Raw genomic sequence first — 16,684 nt, forward strand, 5'->3', positions numbered from 1 at the left:
ATTCTCTTCAAGTCCATACAACAATGATCTCTTATACCCTTTGAACATCATACAACTATGATGTCTCATTTCCTTGGAATCCGTATAAATACGGTATTTTATCTTGCCCAAGCCCATTCAAAAATGATGCTGCATTTTCATTAAGAATCTTTCAAAAGTCATCCATTATTCTCTCTGAGACCATTTGAAAATGACGTCTCATTTCCTCTGAAGCTGTTCAAAAGCGATATTCCTTTCCCTCCGAAAATCCATTTGAAAATGGTATCCCATTTCTCTCGTTGCCAGCGGCACCGCAGCGGGTTTGTTTTATTGCATTCCAATTCTAGGATTTCATCTAAGGTCTTGCATTATATTAGGTTGCATTGTGTTTAGGGGGTTCCTTTGTCGATTAAAGTTACGCAAAATGGTTCTGTCATTTTAACTTTGGTATTCGATGACTACGTCGTCTCTACCAAAGAGGGGCATCTGTAGACACCCACATTTTGCTTTACTTTAACCAACAATAACCTAATATATGTTTTAGGTCATTAATATCTTGATCTGACTTTACGGATCATCAATCGGGACAAAATAAGATAGGGTCACTTCATAGCCCGAACCCTGATTCCATTCCGAGACCCGATTTCCGTAAATCGTTAGATCAATGGCAGATCTTGACCTGGGTCTAACCATCCAAAACCACCTAACCTCTCCTCTCATCCTAACCATCCAAACCTCACCTAACCTCACCTAACCTCTCCTCTCATCCTAACCATCCAAACCTCACCTAACCTCACCTAACCTCACCTAACCACCTAACCTCACCTAACCTTACCTAACCTCACCTAACCTCACCTAACCTCCTATCCCATTCTCCTATAAATACCCTCTCATCCCACCATCCAAGAAAAAAGAAGAAAAAGAACCCCTCTCTTAGAAAATTCATCCCTCTCCCTCATCTCTTCAAGGGTTCGGCCATCCTTGCCGGATCGGGTGATTTTATACGTTGGGTGATATATATCAAAAGCAGTCATTATCAAGCAAGGAATCATCTTCAAGGAATTACCATCAAAGAAAAATCAAACACAAAGTGGGTTTCCAAAGAGGTAGGCATTTATTTCAATTCTATGTAGGGTCTGTTTTCATGCATATCTTTTACTTTAAAAGAAAAACCATGTTAGGAAGCATGTAGGGTCTGTTTTCCCCCTGGTTAGCCTCTGGTTAGACCCTGGTTGCACCCAGGTTCGCTGCTGGTTGCACCCAGGTTCGATGCTGGTTGCACCCTGGTTCCCTACTGATTCGCACCCTGGTTCCCTGCTGGTTGCACCCTGGTTCCCTACTGGTTCGCACCCTGGTTCCCTACTGGTTCGCACCCTGCTTCCCTGCTGGTTGCACCCTGGTTCCCTACTGGTTCGCACCCTGGTTCGATATTGGTTCGCACCCTGGTTCCCTGCTGGTTCGCACTCTGGTTAGACCCTGGTTGCACCCAGGTTCGCTGCTGGTTGCACCCAGGTTCCCTGCTGGTTGCACCCTGGTTCCCCTGCTGGTTCGCACCCTGGTTCCCTGCTGGTTCGCACCCTGGTTCCCTGCTGGTTCGCACCCTGGTGCACCCTGGTCCGCACCCTGGTTTGTACCCTGCTTCCTCCTAGTTAGACCATGGCTAGTCTCGGGTTTGCTCCTAACTTAGACCCGACTCACTTGACCCTAACCATTAACCCAATCCAACCAAGTCATATCCCAACACAATCCGAGTCGCATGTCTGAATCCATTTGGCCGAATCTCATAAGCCCGCCCACTTTGAATTCCGAAAATTCAAACCCTTGATGATTCCAATATGCTCAATTCTTTGATGCAAATTCCCAATTCCAAAATCCCATTGCTATATCAATGTTTTTGAATCTCAAGTCCAATGCTCAAATACAAACCCGATTCCTGATCCAAATACCAAACCTGTTTTCCAAAATCCAAGCAACCTCCCCAGTGGAACTACGTGTGGCTTGATCCCCATCACGGGGTACGTAGGCAATTTGGCACTCCCAAGTTCAGTCGCACCTTTCTCTATCTTTCCCATTCCCTCACACTATTCATCATCTCGATTCATCTCGTGTCTCTCGGAACCATTGGATTATGGTTTCTGTCGTAAGAACCCTTAGAGCCCAATTTAGGAACAATGGTGTCGTGTCGTGTTGTGTCCTAAGTTTTAGGGAGTCCTAGAGTTAGGAGTCCAGCCTCATCACGGACGCTTGCTATGTATAGCAACCGTGCCATAGGTCAAGTTACACTAGTCATCCAGTTTTTCCCTAGGACAAGCCTAGTAAACTAGGATGTAGGCTAACCTGCATTAGTCTAAGGGACAACTTGCATTTAGATAGGATCATATAGCATCTTCGATGAAATCCTAAGATAATAAAATCCTCAACTTGAATTAAATAACTTCTCTTAAAACTGTTGAAACAGTCAATCCCGTCTAGATCGGTGTCCTAGTTGAGTTAGGCATATGTAGCTTAGCTTAAGTGCACCGAACTACGTCGACTCTGATCCCAGTAAGGCTTGGGTACGTAGGCAGCTTGGATGTCTGATGGCATACCACCCGCGAGTCGGCACCACAAACAAATTGTGGTGTTTTGTATATTAATTTTCTTGTAAATGCTTAATCAAATCACTTAGGATTTTCCATGAAATTAGAATTCTAGGAGAACTTTCACTTAGAATGAATCCAGACAAATTAATAAATCAAGATACACATCTAGGATTCACATTAAAATTAGATCATAGGATGCATGTCACTTAGTTCGCACATTAACATAGAGTTGAATGAGCCATTTAAAATAAATTTAAAAGAATTAGCTTTTGGAATCGAAGACCGATTATCGGGCAGGAATGGTGCATGTGGCGGATAACTCCCCATACCTTCCATTCTCGTAACCAGGTAGCGAGTCTAGATTTCTGGTTAATTACGGGTCCTAGATCCCACATCTAGGTGGCGACTCTGTCAGTCTCTTTCGTGTGGAATTCGGATTGCCTTAGTGATCCCAAGTTCACAGGAAAGATTAATTCAAATCAACATTAAAATGCACACGCCAATCGCGTGGGTACGAGAGACCAAGAGAGAGGCGCGGCGGCTCGCGCCCCACGCACCTCTCGCGGGATCATGTCCCACACCTGCCCGCATCCATTTGTGTACCTTATGGGTTTGGAAAGGTCAACCTTTCATGCACCCACTAGTTTGCTTTATTAGATCACGGGAAATCCATGTACTCCCGGTCTCATAAAGTCTATTGTAGCTGCTTGGGGAAACAAGGTTACAGTTAAGAGATTTGCTTTATCATCTAAAGTCAAACGGAAGGAGTTACCAGAAGAGCCTGCGGGAAAGAGAGCTCGGATCATGGAGCATTGAAGACCCTTTTCATACAATTGTCATTTTAATTTCAAGTTTCATTATGCTCACTTGGTTCCATTTACTTGTAATTAAAAGTGACATGTTTTATCAATCGTAACTGCAGTTTGATTTGTGATCAATGAAAATGTGTTCTCTTCTATTTCTCTCGTCTTGAATTTGTGTGAAGTGTTCCATCTCAATTATCAAATGTGCAATCTAACTTATTAACTTCCATTCAGGAGTCTTAGCGGGACATCATCGCTCCCAAGAAAGTCAATTCGAAATCGGCCTGGTCCCGTCAGTCTTCAGATTCCAGGCTGAATAGACTTTCCTTTTCCCCAGAATCAATCCTTTACTTCTCCTGCGCCGCTTCTCCTCGGCCTTCCAGATATTCTTTCACCCATTCCACTTGCATCTGAATCAATGGAAGGGACCGGAAACAATAGTCCTGATACGAATGAAATGATGAAGGCTATTCTCCTTCAGTTGAGTGCCATGAAGGATGATATAGCCCTCCTGAAAAGTGATCGTCTTTCTACCTCTAAAGACCCGGCCAATCAGCAGTCCCCAGTTATACCTTCCGTTCCTCTTGTTTCTCCCAGGCCAGCTGTATTGCTTGAAATCGAAGACTTTGATGAGTGCCAATACGCAGCAGAGAACTGTCTTCCTAACCTAGGAAATCCTGATAAAGCACAGGAATTGGCTGACCAAATTGAGAAGCTGACCCGGGATATGGAAACCATGAAGTGCCAAGGTCCCAAAAATTTGGATATGTCTGAATTCATGATAGCTCCAGGGGTCGTACTTCCGCCCAAGTTCAAAATGCCAGACTTTGACAAATACGACGGAATGGGGTGCCCTCGTAGCCATCTCAAGTCAGTCATTCCTCTGTTGCAGCAGCACGGTTTATCCCCAGAGCAGATTGCTTTAGTGTTCCCTAGGACTTTGACTGGGACAGCCAAGAAGTGGTTTCTGCATCTGAAGCCAGAAGAGGTCCTGACCCTTGAAGGTGTAGCTAACAAGTTTGTCCAGCAATTCTCCATGGAAGAGGGGATTGACGTGACAAGAAGGGACTTGAAATCGCTGAAGCAGGGACCCAATGAGACCTTTACTTCCTTCATTCGGCGATGGAGGAGAAAGGCAGCCCAAATGACCCACAAGTTACCGGATGACGATCTTATCAAGATTGCCGTCAAGAATCTTTCCCCCTTTTACTTTCCTCATATGTCAATCCAGTACTTCAATGACTTCGATCATCTGATCAAGACCGGGACTAGAATCGAAGACATATTGGCTAAAGGCGGCCTGAGAACTAGGGCCTCCACATCAGATGTCAGAGAGGGGAAAAGGCCTATGGCGCCTCCGAAGGAAGTTAACAATGTGAATACTGCTCGTCCAGTTAGGAGAGAAGGTCCCGGAGGCGTTCGTCCGGAAAGAAATGAGCCCAGACAATTCACTCCTCTACCCTATTCCCTATCTGTGGCTCTCAAAAAACTGTTGAGGGACAAGAAGATCACTCTACTAGAACCCCGGAAAGCCCCAAATCCTCTCCCGAAATATTGGAGAAAAGATCAGTACTGCGAATATCACCAGAGTGTTGGGCATTTGACCGACAGATGTATGGCACTAAGGCATAGGATCCAGGATAAGATCGAGGCAAAAGAAATTGGGGTGGAGGCTCTTCCTAATGTCACCAGGAATCCATTGCCAACGCACGCTACGCCTCCTCCGAATGTCTATGCCATTCTTACTGAGGAGGTTGTCCTGGATCATTCCCGTATATGTGCCGTTATTTCTGATGAGCCGTATATCCTGAGATGGGAATCCGATGATGAGGAAGTTAAACGCGAAGAGCCTTATGTCTTGTCCTCTGCGCAAGAAGTTGGGAAATCCTTTGGATGCCCTTATGTCCTCAGATTCGAGGGGGAGGAAGAGAAAGGCGAAGTCCCGTATCTCCTTAAGCTTGAGGATGATGATTTGCTTCTGTTGAACGATCCTTGTGATGAGGTTCACCATGTTACTCGTGGTGGACGCGTCTTTAAGCCTCCCGAGCTGAGAGCAGAGAATCCCGCTGAGATTGCCAGAGCTGTTGAAAATCAGAATCAGAGGTTGCGTCCTGAAGAAGATGAAGACGTTCTGTTGAAGCAGCTTAGAAAGACCCAAGCTAATGTTTCTATCTGGGGTCTGTTGATGTCATCACCTAAGCATCGTCAGGTTATACTTCGCGAACTGAATACAGCACAAGTGTCTGTGAATATAACCCCTGACGAGCTGGTTGGGCTCGTATCTATGGCCAGAGCAGCTATGACCATATCTTTTTCTGATGAAGATCTGACTCCGGAAGGTAAGAATCATACAAAATTCCTCAGAGTTACCGTCGTGTGCAATAAGAAGAAGGTACCAGAGGTTTTGGTTGACAACGGGTCAGCTCTGAATGTGTGTCCTTTGAGCACCGCTACTGCCTTGGGGTTTGGGCCAAATGACTACATTCCGTCAGAGCAGGGGATACTGGCTTACGATGGGACCAGAAGGGATGTCATTGGAACTTTGGTCACCGAAATCGAGATTGGAGGTGAAATGTTTGACATAGAATTTCAAGTTCTGGATATCAAGACCTCCTTCTTTCTCCTTCTCGGCCGACCTTGGCTTCACAAAGTCGGAGTGGTTCCTTCCACTGTCCATCAGAAGCTCAAGTTCATCAAGAATAACAGAATTATCACAGTTAGAGGGGACCCAGAACCAGAGGTTGGACAGATATCCGAAGAGCAGATTGGTTCAAGCACCATAGATGTCAATCTGACTGGGTTTTCGCTCGAAGTTTCGACCATTACTATGGAAGAAGCTATGAGCGAAGAAATTCTGTTTATGTCCAGTGCAAATGCGCAGGTAGCCCGAATAATGCGCAAATATGGGTATATTCCTGGAACTGGTCTAGGGAGAAATCTACAAGGTTTAACTGAGTGGCCGGAGCTGAAGGTCGCAAACAATTTGTTTGGGTTAGGATATGAACCCACTCGAAAGGAAATCAGGGAAAGGAAGCAGTACATGCTGAAGTGGGTAGAGCTGCGTCGTCGGGGCCTAGAGCTGCCTATGAGACCGTTCAGTCTGTTGATGAATGGTAGGTACAGGAAAGAAGGAGCTGATCGCCCGTTCTGTGGTTTCCTCGAACCGTGGTTGGATGAGTCTGGGAAAGAGCTGCCGGGTTTTGAAATCTTTTTCGCTGATGAATTGCCAGATGAGTACTTCCATGGGCAGATTACAGCTGTCGAAAAACAGGAATTTGATTGGGCGGAGAACTTAGAACCGCGCCTTCTAGACTCCCTCTTCGAGGTTGAGGCACCGGTCATTGCCATGATCGGAGAAGATGCGCACATCCTGAACCCTAAGGGCCGAATTACCCCAGCTGAGGTACCCCTTGATAACTGGACCTCTCAGGTCATTCCTCATTTAGTTCTTCAGTATAGTCATGTTCCTCCAAAAGAGTCTAACGTTTCTGAGTATGTGTCTGTTTCCGAGTCAAATATAAAGTCTGTTATTTCTAACAATTCTTTGGATGCAGGTACCTTAGGAAGCTTAGACATTCCTGGTGCGGATGGCGAGTCCTCCGGTATAGATGCTGTCTATGAAGATGAGTCCGTTATAGAATATACTGCAAAGTCCATACATAGTCCAGTTGAGTCAGGTGTCAACATTTCAGTTGACGATACAAACTTTCTTTTTTAGCATACTGTAAAGCCTGCTGTGGGCCAATTGATCAATGATGTAAATTTTGATTCTATGAATGAAATGAAGGACTTGTTTCAGTATCTTCCTGTCTCTGTTTCTGCTTCTCAAATTGATAAAACTAATAACAATGATCAAGACTCCCCCTCTTATGAGGATGCCGACGAAACTCCCCCTGAGATCAAACACATGATCACTCAGGAGGAGCAGCGTCGGGCTAAACCACTTGAAGAAGAAATTGAAACCGTCAACATTGGTGATGAAACCTTAATCCGGGAAATACGGATTGGCAAAACGTTATCCCCGGAGGAGCGTGAAGAATTAATCACTTTGCTTAAGGAATACAAAGAGGTTTTTGCTTGGTCCTATGATGACATGCCGGGATTAAGCGAAGACATTGTCCAGCATCGTCTTCCCCTAATCCCAGGTGCCAAGCCCAAAAAGCAAAAACTTCAAAAATTAAAACCAGAATGGGAATTGAAAGTCCATGATGAAGTCAAGAAGCTGTTAGATGCGGGCTTCATTCAAGTGGTTGAATATCCGGAATGGTTGGCTAACATAGTACCGGTGCCCAAGAAGGACGGAAAGGTCAGAATGTGCGTGGATTTCAGAGATTTAAACAGGGCGAGTCCCAAGGATGACTTTCCTTTGCCGAGCATCGATCTCCTGGTGGATAATACAGCTGGTCAGGCTTTGTTATCCTTTATGGATGGGTTTTCTGGATATAATCAGATCAAGATGGCCCCTGAGGACATGATAAAAACTGCGTTCACCACTCCATGGGGAACGTATTGCTACAGAGTGATGCCATTTGGGCTGAAGAATGCTGGGGCAACCTATCAAAGGGCGGCTACCACCTTATTGCATGACATGATTCACAAAGAGGTCGAAGTTTACGTCGATGACATGATTGTTAAATCTAAGACTCGACCAGAGCATGCCGTAGTCCTGAGGAAGTTCTTTGAAAGGATCCGGAAGTATAAGCTTCGCTTGAACCCGAGCAAGTGTGTTTTCGGGGTTACTTCAGGGAAGTTGTTGGGATTCATGGTCAGCGAAAGAGGGATCGAGGTAGATCCTCAAAAGATCAAAGCAATCCAAGAGATGGAGCCGCCGAGGACCGAAAAGCAGATCCGTGGTTTCCTGGAAAAGGTTCAGTACCTAAGAAGGTTCATAAATCAGTTGACAATGACGTGTGAACCCATCTTCAAGCTGCTGAAGAAAAATTCTCCAAAGAAGTGGAATGATGAGTGTCAGGAAGCATTTGAGAAAGTCAAGCAATGTTTAACTCTGCCTCCAGTCTTGTCACCAGTTATTCCGAACCAGCCACTGTTGCTGTACCTATCTGTCATCGACACAGCTATGGGTTGCATGTTAGCCCAGGAAGACCCTGAGTCGAAGAAAGAAAAGCCTATCTACTACATCAGCAAGAAGATGCTGGAGTACGAAATCAAATATTCTATCTTGGAAAAGACTTGTCTGGCCCTGGTTTGGGCAACTCAGAGGCTTAGGCATTACCTGCTATCAAACAAGGTTCTCTTACTCTCGCGGATGGATCCGTTGAAGTACTTGTTCGAGAAGCCCGCCCTCACCGGGAGAACATCCAGATGGTTGCTGCTATTGTCTGAATTTGATATTGCCTATGTAACTCAGAAATTATTATCTTTTTACTTTTAGAGCAGTGCTATTTGATGTGTTTTCCTTGTTTTTGATGTTTCAGAATTATTTTTGGGTTTTTACAGAAAATGAAGCTAAGAAGATCAATTGATTTCTGTGGGGGACTCATTCTCGTGTTGGACTCATCAAATGAACGGTTCAGATTATCATATGGAAGTCACTTGGGGTGGACGGCCCAGGCTAATTGATATTTATTAAGAATATGGGCTGAATAAAATGTTAAGGAGCAATGTACGATTGAGGAGGTGTAACTGCTTCACATCAGCCCCCCCATTAATTGAATGGTCTGGATCATTTTATGGAAATAATTGAAGGGCGCAACCAATTCACACCGCGATCCGTTAACTTGAACGGCTCGGATTCTCATATGGAAATGACTTTTGAATGCCCAACCGATCCAATTCACATTATAGCCCATCTAATGGATGGTTTTGATCATCCTATGGTGTGGGGTGTACAGTCCATTTCAAATGCAACTTTCCATTTTTTTATATACAAGTTTAAAGAAGCCCTCTCACATTTTAAAATATGATGAGGTGGATGGTTGGATCATCATCTTGAAGTGTGGCTTTCTTTGGGCCTAAAACAGCCCACTTTTATAACTTGCATGGGAATGACAACTTTCTATTACTTAAATGGGACCCACTCAACTCACTTGCTAATTTCAAACCATGAATGCAATTACACAATTCAGCCCTCCACGTTTTGAACACAATAGAAACCTTCTATTTTTTTATTTCAATACAGGCAAATGCATTACAAAGCTGCCCACTTGAGAATATACAGCAAGCCACTTTCCATTTTTTAAAATAGTAGCCCATGCATTCTTGCTATATAAAACGTGTGGAACCATTGGAGTGTTTTTTTTTAAATAATAAAAAGAGCAAGCAAACTTTCCATAACAGTAGTCTCGTTCGTGTTTTTTTTTTTGGCTAGTTGTTTCAAAAACTATGCAGTTTCTTTAGTATATATAATATTATACTTGTGGGACCCACTTGTTCACCTTGATTTTTAAAGCATCCAACGTTTCTCCTTTCTACTGGAAATAGCAAAGTGCTAATTTGGGGTATCAAACGTGGGACTCAGTTGAAAAACACTACGAGCAGCCCACGGTTTTGCTTTGGGCTAAATTATAATTCAATACAATATATTATATTATATATAATGGACCCACTTGAACTTATCAAAAGCATGCTATTTTCTCTTTATTTTTGATTGATAATTTGTTTTATTTATTTGTTTAATATAAGTGGGATCCAAAGTGAAGGAAAATTTCTAAGGAAGAGACAAGAGTTGCAAAATTTACCCACTTACCAAATTGGTGTCTTTTCTTGGGTGTTGAAGATAGAAGGGTAAAAGGCTATATATTCAAGACAACTCATTCTCTTTTCAGATTCTCTACACTCTGTTTTTTCTTTTTCTTTCCACTACTCTCAAGCTCTCTCCCTTAGGTTTTCTTGTTCTTTCTTTTTCTTTTTCTTTTCAACTCTCAATCCAAGGCATCATCATCCACCATTCAAACTCAATGTGACATTAAAGCTTGAAGGAGGAAGATGCAACCAAAGTTTGAGGAGAAAAAGACTAAGTTCTATTTCATTTTTGTTATTTATTTTAAGTTCAATTTGATGTAATTTTGTTTCAATTCAAGTTAGTGAAGAAGTAATTAGTTTTTGTTTAATTTTCTTTCAAGTTCTATATGGCAATTCTTCTCCTATTTATCTCGTTTATTTTTGTTTTTCTTCCCTTCTTCATGAGTAACTAAATCCTATTTACTTAGGGTTTAGTTGAAACCATGGGGAAGGAGAAATAATTACAATTAAATCAATCTACTCAATTGAAAAATTGTGTAGGAGTTTGTGTTTGGAAAATCCCAATCATTCATGCCATTGGCTTTCCCCTTTCGTATGAATGATTGTTGATTAACAAATATAAAGTTCTATATAATCAACATAAATTGGAGAGTGGATTTGATTAATTACTTATAAGGAATGACATCCCTTTGATCTTATTCCTTATTGACTAGTTAATCGAATTTTTCAACCCAATTCAAGAGTTGTTTTAATTAATCAATTTAATCCAAACCCATGGTGGATTCTAACCCTAAGTAATTTTTTATATTGAATTAAGGTTTTTACACTATTCCAAATTACTTTCGCAATTTTTCAATTAACTTAGGCCTTTAGAATTTTAGTTTTCTAATTAGATTAGATAAGTAGTTAATAAATGTCATTAGAATTTTGGTACACTTTGCCTAAATTAAGATTTCCAAATCAAGATCGTAGTTGAATTTGATTCTTAGATTGAATAGAATACACGCTTATATATAGTGTTGGCTCCGAGGTCTAAGTCCACGGAAATCCTGAGTCTATTCCAGGCAACATTATATCATAGCTAGTATTCTAATCGGTAAAAGAATAGGATTGACAACTAGATTTCTCTTCCTTGAGTTCGACCCGTATTTACACGATCCGTGCACTTGCGGTTATTTAATATTTCAAACAAGTTTTTGGCGCCGCTGCCGGGGAAGAGAGTTGCATTAGAATCTTAATTATTCGAAGCGTTAGATTAGTAGTTATTTTTAGTTTAGTTATATTTTTGGTTTCTTGGTTATCCATCTCTCTTACTTGGTTTTCTTGTGTTTTATGAGTGCAGATTGGGTGCGGAACTCGGCCAATCGACTAGAAAGAGCAAACCGGTTAGAGACGGCGGAAGACATCGCACCAAATCCAAATCAAGTAGTCATGGCGGAAGAACAAGAGCCGCCCAAGAGTTTGCGCGATCGCTTCTATCCGGCCCGAACCGCGCAACCTTCTTGCATTAGATTGCCGGTTGCGCAGGGCGATAATTTTGAGCTAAAATCGCAATTTATTTCTTTGCTTCCTCATTTTCATGGCCTCCCTTCGGAGGATGCTTATTTATTTTTGCGTGAGTTTGAAGATGTATGTGCTTTGATTAAGTTGCAACAACTTACCGATGATGCGGTAAAGTTGCGGTTTATTACGTTTTCACTCAAGGATGGAGCCAAAAAGTGGCTCTATGGCTTACCAACGAACTCCATCACCACTTGGGAGGAGTTCGCCGTCGCTTTCCTAAAAAAGTTTTTTCCATTACATAAAACTAATAAGCTTAGGAACGATATTTTACAATTCAAACAAAAGCCATTAGAGTCATTTTCTAAGTTTATGGAGAGGTTGAAAGACCTACTCCAAGAGTGTCCTCACCATGGAATTGATTTGTGGCACTTATGCCAAATTGTTTATGAGGGCATAGATTACCAAACAAAGCAACTTCTTGAATTCATGTGTCCTAACGGTTTTACATCTTTCACGGATGAGGCCGCGGCATGGAACTTCTTACTTGATTTGGCAGAAAAAACAAGAGAGTGGGAATCCACTCAAGACGGTGAGAGAGCCACTTCAAGTAAGGGATTTCTAATAGAGGGTGCCATGGCAAAAGAGGCCCATCTTGATAGCCTAATCAAAAGGCTAGAAGCCATAGTTGTTAAAGGACCTTCACAAGTCAATCAAATTGCACATAGTGTTCCCATGTGTAATTGGTGTCAAGCCACGGACCATGTCATGGAAGAGTGCCCAACTCTTGCTAAATTTGGTAATTCTAATGAGAATGTAAGTGCTTTGTATTCTAATAATCCTTATTCTAGCACTTATAATTCGGGATGGAGAAATCATCCCAACTTTTCATGGAGTCAAGGTGGACCATCTAATTTCCAAGGCCAAGGCCAATTCGGCCAACCTAGGCCCACCTTCCCTCCCACTTTTGTTCGGCCATCCCCTTCCCCTCCTACTTTTCCAAACCCCATGATTAATAATGTTTCAAATCAGCAACCGCCGGGTTTTCAAAAACAAGGAGAGTCGGCATGCATAGCTTCCTTAGAAAAAAGCATAGAACTTCTCACTAGTACTTTCATGACAAGCAACACAACATGGAGAAGCAAATCTCCCAACTTGCCATGGCGTTGCATGAAAGGGAAAAGGGAAAGATGCCAAGTCAACCCGTTCCTAATCCAAGGAACGTGAATTTGAATGTGAATCAACAGGTACCGTCAAATCAGTTGAATGCCATTCAACCAATTTTGCCGCCGCAAGAGCCCTCCAACGAATGTAATGCCGTATATGCTTTAAGGAGTGGTAGAGATTACCACAAGGAGGAGGTCAGATCTGAACCTTCTAAAAATGCGCAAGATCTTCCAAAGGAGGTAAGTGAAGAACTTTCCTCCACAGGCTCAGAAGAGGAGCCCAAACAGGTAAGTCCAGAAGAGGTAACTTCTCCCCCTGCACGAGATTTCATTCCTAAAGCTCCTTTTCCAAGGAGACTTGCTAATAATAAGAAGGTGGATGCCATGGATAAAATTTTAAATGTGTTTAAACAAGTGCAAATTAACATTCCTTTATTAGATGCGATTTCTCAGGTTCCTACTTATGCCAAAGTGTTGAAAGATTTGTGCACACAAAAGCGCACAACTAATGTGCCCAAGAAAGCTTTCTTGGCCGCAAATATAAGTTCCATCTTGTCTCAACAAATGGTGGCTAAGTATAAGGATCCAGGATGTCCTACTATTTCTTGCACTATTGGTAACACAAATATTGAACATGCTCTTTTGGATTTGGGTGCAAGTGTAAATCTCTTGCCTTTTTCTGTATTTAAGCAACTAGGATTAGGAGACCTCAAACCAACCACCATTACTCTTCAATTGGCGGATAGATCAATTAAAACACCCAAAGGGGTGGTTGAGGATGTGTTAGTTAAAGTAGGTGATTTTTTATTTCCCGTAGATTTTGTCGTGTTAGATACCGAACCCGTTGCTAATATCAAGGATCAAATCCCTATCATCCTTGGTAGGCCTTTCCTTGCTACTAGCAATGCTTTAATTAACTGTAGGAATGGCTTAATGAAATTGTCTTTTGGAAACACATCGGTTGATTTTAATGTCTTTAGATTGGGTAAGCAACCAAATTTTCATGAAGAAATCAATATGTTGCATTCCTTTCCTGATGATATTATTTCTAACTTTGAAATTGATTTTGATGCAGGATTTCAAGAATGCTTGGATGCACTAGGAGATGATGGAGGAGATGACTTCTTTTCCAAAGCTTTTGCCATCCAAAACGTGGAACCTGTTGGACCACTCGCAATATCTCTTCCAAAGACATCAATCGAAGAAGCGCCACAGTTGGAGTTGAAGCCATTGCCTTCTCATTTACGTTATGCTTTTTTGGGTGATAATTGTACTTTGCCTGTAATAATTGCTGCGGACCTAACCTCCCCTCAAGAGGAGGAACTCATTAAATTGCTAAAAGATAACAAGGAAGCCATAGGTTGGACAATGGCCGACATCAAAGGAATTAGCCCTTCGATTTTGCAACATCACATCCATCTCGTTGAGGGTGCCAAACCTTCAAGGGAACATCAAAGAAGGGCTAATCCTGTGATGAAGGAAGCCATCCAAAAAGAGATTTTAAAATGGTTAGATAATGGGATCATTTATCCCATCTCGGATAGCCAATGGGTGAGTCCCGTCCAAGTAGTGCCTAAGAAGTCGGGAGTTACCGTTATACAATCCGCCACCAATGAACTTATTCCTACTCGTATTCAAACAGGGTGGCGGGTTTGTATTGACTACCGAAAGATTAATGCCGCTACTTGGAAGGATCACTTTCCTTTGCCTTTTATTGATCAAATGTTAGAAAGGTTAGCGGGTCATGAGTATTATTGCTTTCTTGATGGATATTCCGGTTATAACCAAATTCCCATAGCTCCTGAAGATCAAGAGAAAACGACATTCACATGCCCCTTTGGAACGTTTGCTTATAGACGCATGCCTTTTGGCTTATGCAATGCTCCGGCAACTTTCCAAAGATGCATGATGAGTATCTTTTCTGACATGGTGGAGACCTTCTTAGAGGTTTTTATGGATGATTTTTCTATTCATGGCTCCACCTATGCCGAATGTTTACATCACTTAAAATTGGTCTTAGAAAGAAGTAGAGAAAAGAACCTTGTCCTCAATTGGGAAAAGTGTCATTTTATGGTAAAAGAGGGCATCGTTCTAGGACATGTGATTTCTAAAGAAGGAATTAAGGTTGATAGAGCCAAGGTGGATCTCATTGTCCATCTTCCACCACCCAAAAGTGTGAAGGATATTCGATCATTTTTGGGCCATGCGGGCTTTTATCAGCGTTTCATAAAAGATTTTTCTAAAAATGCTAGGCCTCTAACCAACTTGTTAGCAAAAGATCAAAAATTTGAGTTTTCCAAAGCATGCTTCGATTCTTTTGAGTGTTTGAAAAAGGAGCTAACTACGGCTCCCATCATTCGAGCACCTAATTGGACCGAACCGTTTGAAATTATGTGTGATGCTTCCGACTTTGCAATAGGAGCCGTGTTGGGTCAAAGATTCAGTAAATTACCGCATGTAATCTATTATGCAAGTAGAACTCTCAATGATGCACAACTCAACTACACCACTACCGAGAAAGAATTTCTAGCGGTTGTGTTTGCATTAGAGAAGTTTCGGTCCTACTTGATTAGATCGCATGTGATAATTTATACCGACCATTCGGCAATCAAGTATCTTGTTAGAAAGAAGGATGCTAAAGCTCGCCTCATTAGGTGGGTTTTACTTCTTCAGGAGTTTGATTTGGAGATTAGAGATAAAAAAGGTACGGAAAACTTGGTTGCCGATCACTTGTCTAGACTTCCTAATGCAAAGAATGACGAAGGTCCAATTAATGAAAACTTCCCTGATGAGCAATTGTTTGCTATTTCTAGTGAACCATGGTATGCGGATATTGTGAATTACTTGGTTACAGGTGCTACACCGGATCATTGGTCCAACCAAGACAAATACCGGTTTCACTCACAGGTAAAGTATTTCTTTTGGGATGATCCCTATTTATTCAAAACTTGTTCGGATCAGATTTTCAGACGATGTGTGCCCAATCACGAGCACCAATCGATTCTATCTTTTTGCCATGATCAAGCCTGTGGTGGCCACTTTAGTGCAAAGAAAACCGCGCACAAAGTTTTACAGTGTGGTTTCTATTGGCCAAGTATTTTTAGAGATGCTTTTGATTTTTGCAAGGCATGTAGATCTTGTCAGTCATTAGGTAGAGTTACAAAGCGAAATATGATGCCCCTCAACCCGATCTTAGTGGTAGAAATCTTCGATGTGTGGGGTATTGATTTTATGGGACCATTGCCCAACTCTTTTGGAAACTTGTATATTTTGTTAGGTGTAGATTACGTGTCAAAATGGATTGAAGCCATTGCTTGCAAATCCAATGACCACAAGGTGGTGGTCAAGTTTCTTAAAGAAAATATTTTTTCGCGCTTCGGTACACCTCGTGCCATCATTAGTGATAGGGGTAAGCACTTTTGTAATAGACCATTTGAAGCTCTTATGAAGAAATATGGTGTTACTCATAAGTTGGCCACCCCTTATCATCCTCAAACGAGTGGTCAAGTAGAGGTTTCAAATAGGCAAATTAAGCAAATTTTGGAGAAGACAGTGAATCCAAACGGCAAAAATTGGTCCATTAGATTAGTGGATGCCTTGTGGGCTCATAGGACGGCATTCAAGACTGATCTTGGTCAGTCTCCTTACCGCCTTGTGTATGGCAAAGCTTGTCACCTCCCGGTTGAATTGGAACATAAAGCTTTTTGGGCTATTAAGAAACTAAACTTTGATTTGTCTTCTGCAGGTGTTCAAAGGCGATTACAACTTTCTGAATTTGAGGAGTTGCGCAATGAAGCGTACGAGAATGCAAAGATCTATAAAGAGAAGACAAAAGCGTTTCATGACAAACATATTTTGAGAAAATCGTTTCAAGAGGGCGAAAAAGTGCTTCTTTACAATTCACGATTGCATATCTTTCCAGGTAAGTTAAGGTCCCGTTGGGATGGACCAT

At 42.0% G+C, this 16,684-nt stretch overlaps 1 protein-coding gene across 1 annotated transcript; it reads left to right on the forward strand.

The window, feature by feature from the left end:
* Window positions 1-459: 459 nt before the first annotated feature.
* Window positions 460-7,100, forward strand: LOC143859991 (uncharacterized). The gene is made up of 3 exons (XM_077370491.1): window positions 460-1,085; window positions 3,599-6,767; window positions 6,919-7,100. The coding sequence occupies exons 2-3, from the start codon at window positions 3,783-3,785 to the stop codon at window positions 6,925-6,927; spliced, it is 2,994 nt and encodes a 997-aa protein (XP_077226606.1). The 5' UTR covers window positions 460-1,085; window positions 3,599-3,782; the 3' UTR covers window positions 6,928-7,100.
* Window positions 7,101-16,684: the final 9,584 nt, after the last annotated feature.

The sequence above is a fragment of the Tasmannia lanceolata genome, unplaced genomic scaffold (assembly GCF_043159265.1).
Source record: "Tasmannia lanceolata isolate RefF3 unplaced genomic scaffold, GAP_Taslan_0.1 ptg000037l, whole genome shotgun sequence".
Taxonomy (NCBI): Eukaryota; Viridiplantae; Streptophyta; class Magnoliopsida; order Canellales; family Winteraceae; genus Tasmannia; species Tasmannia lanceolata.

Coding starts and splice junctions, on each gene's coding strand:
- LOC143859991 (XM_077370491.1), top strand. CDS start 3,783: ATGGAAGGGACCGGAAACAATAGTCCTGATACGAATGAAATGATGAAG.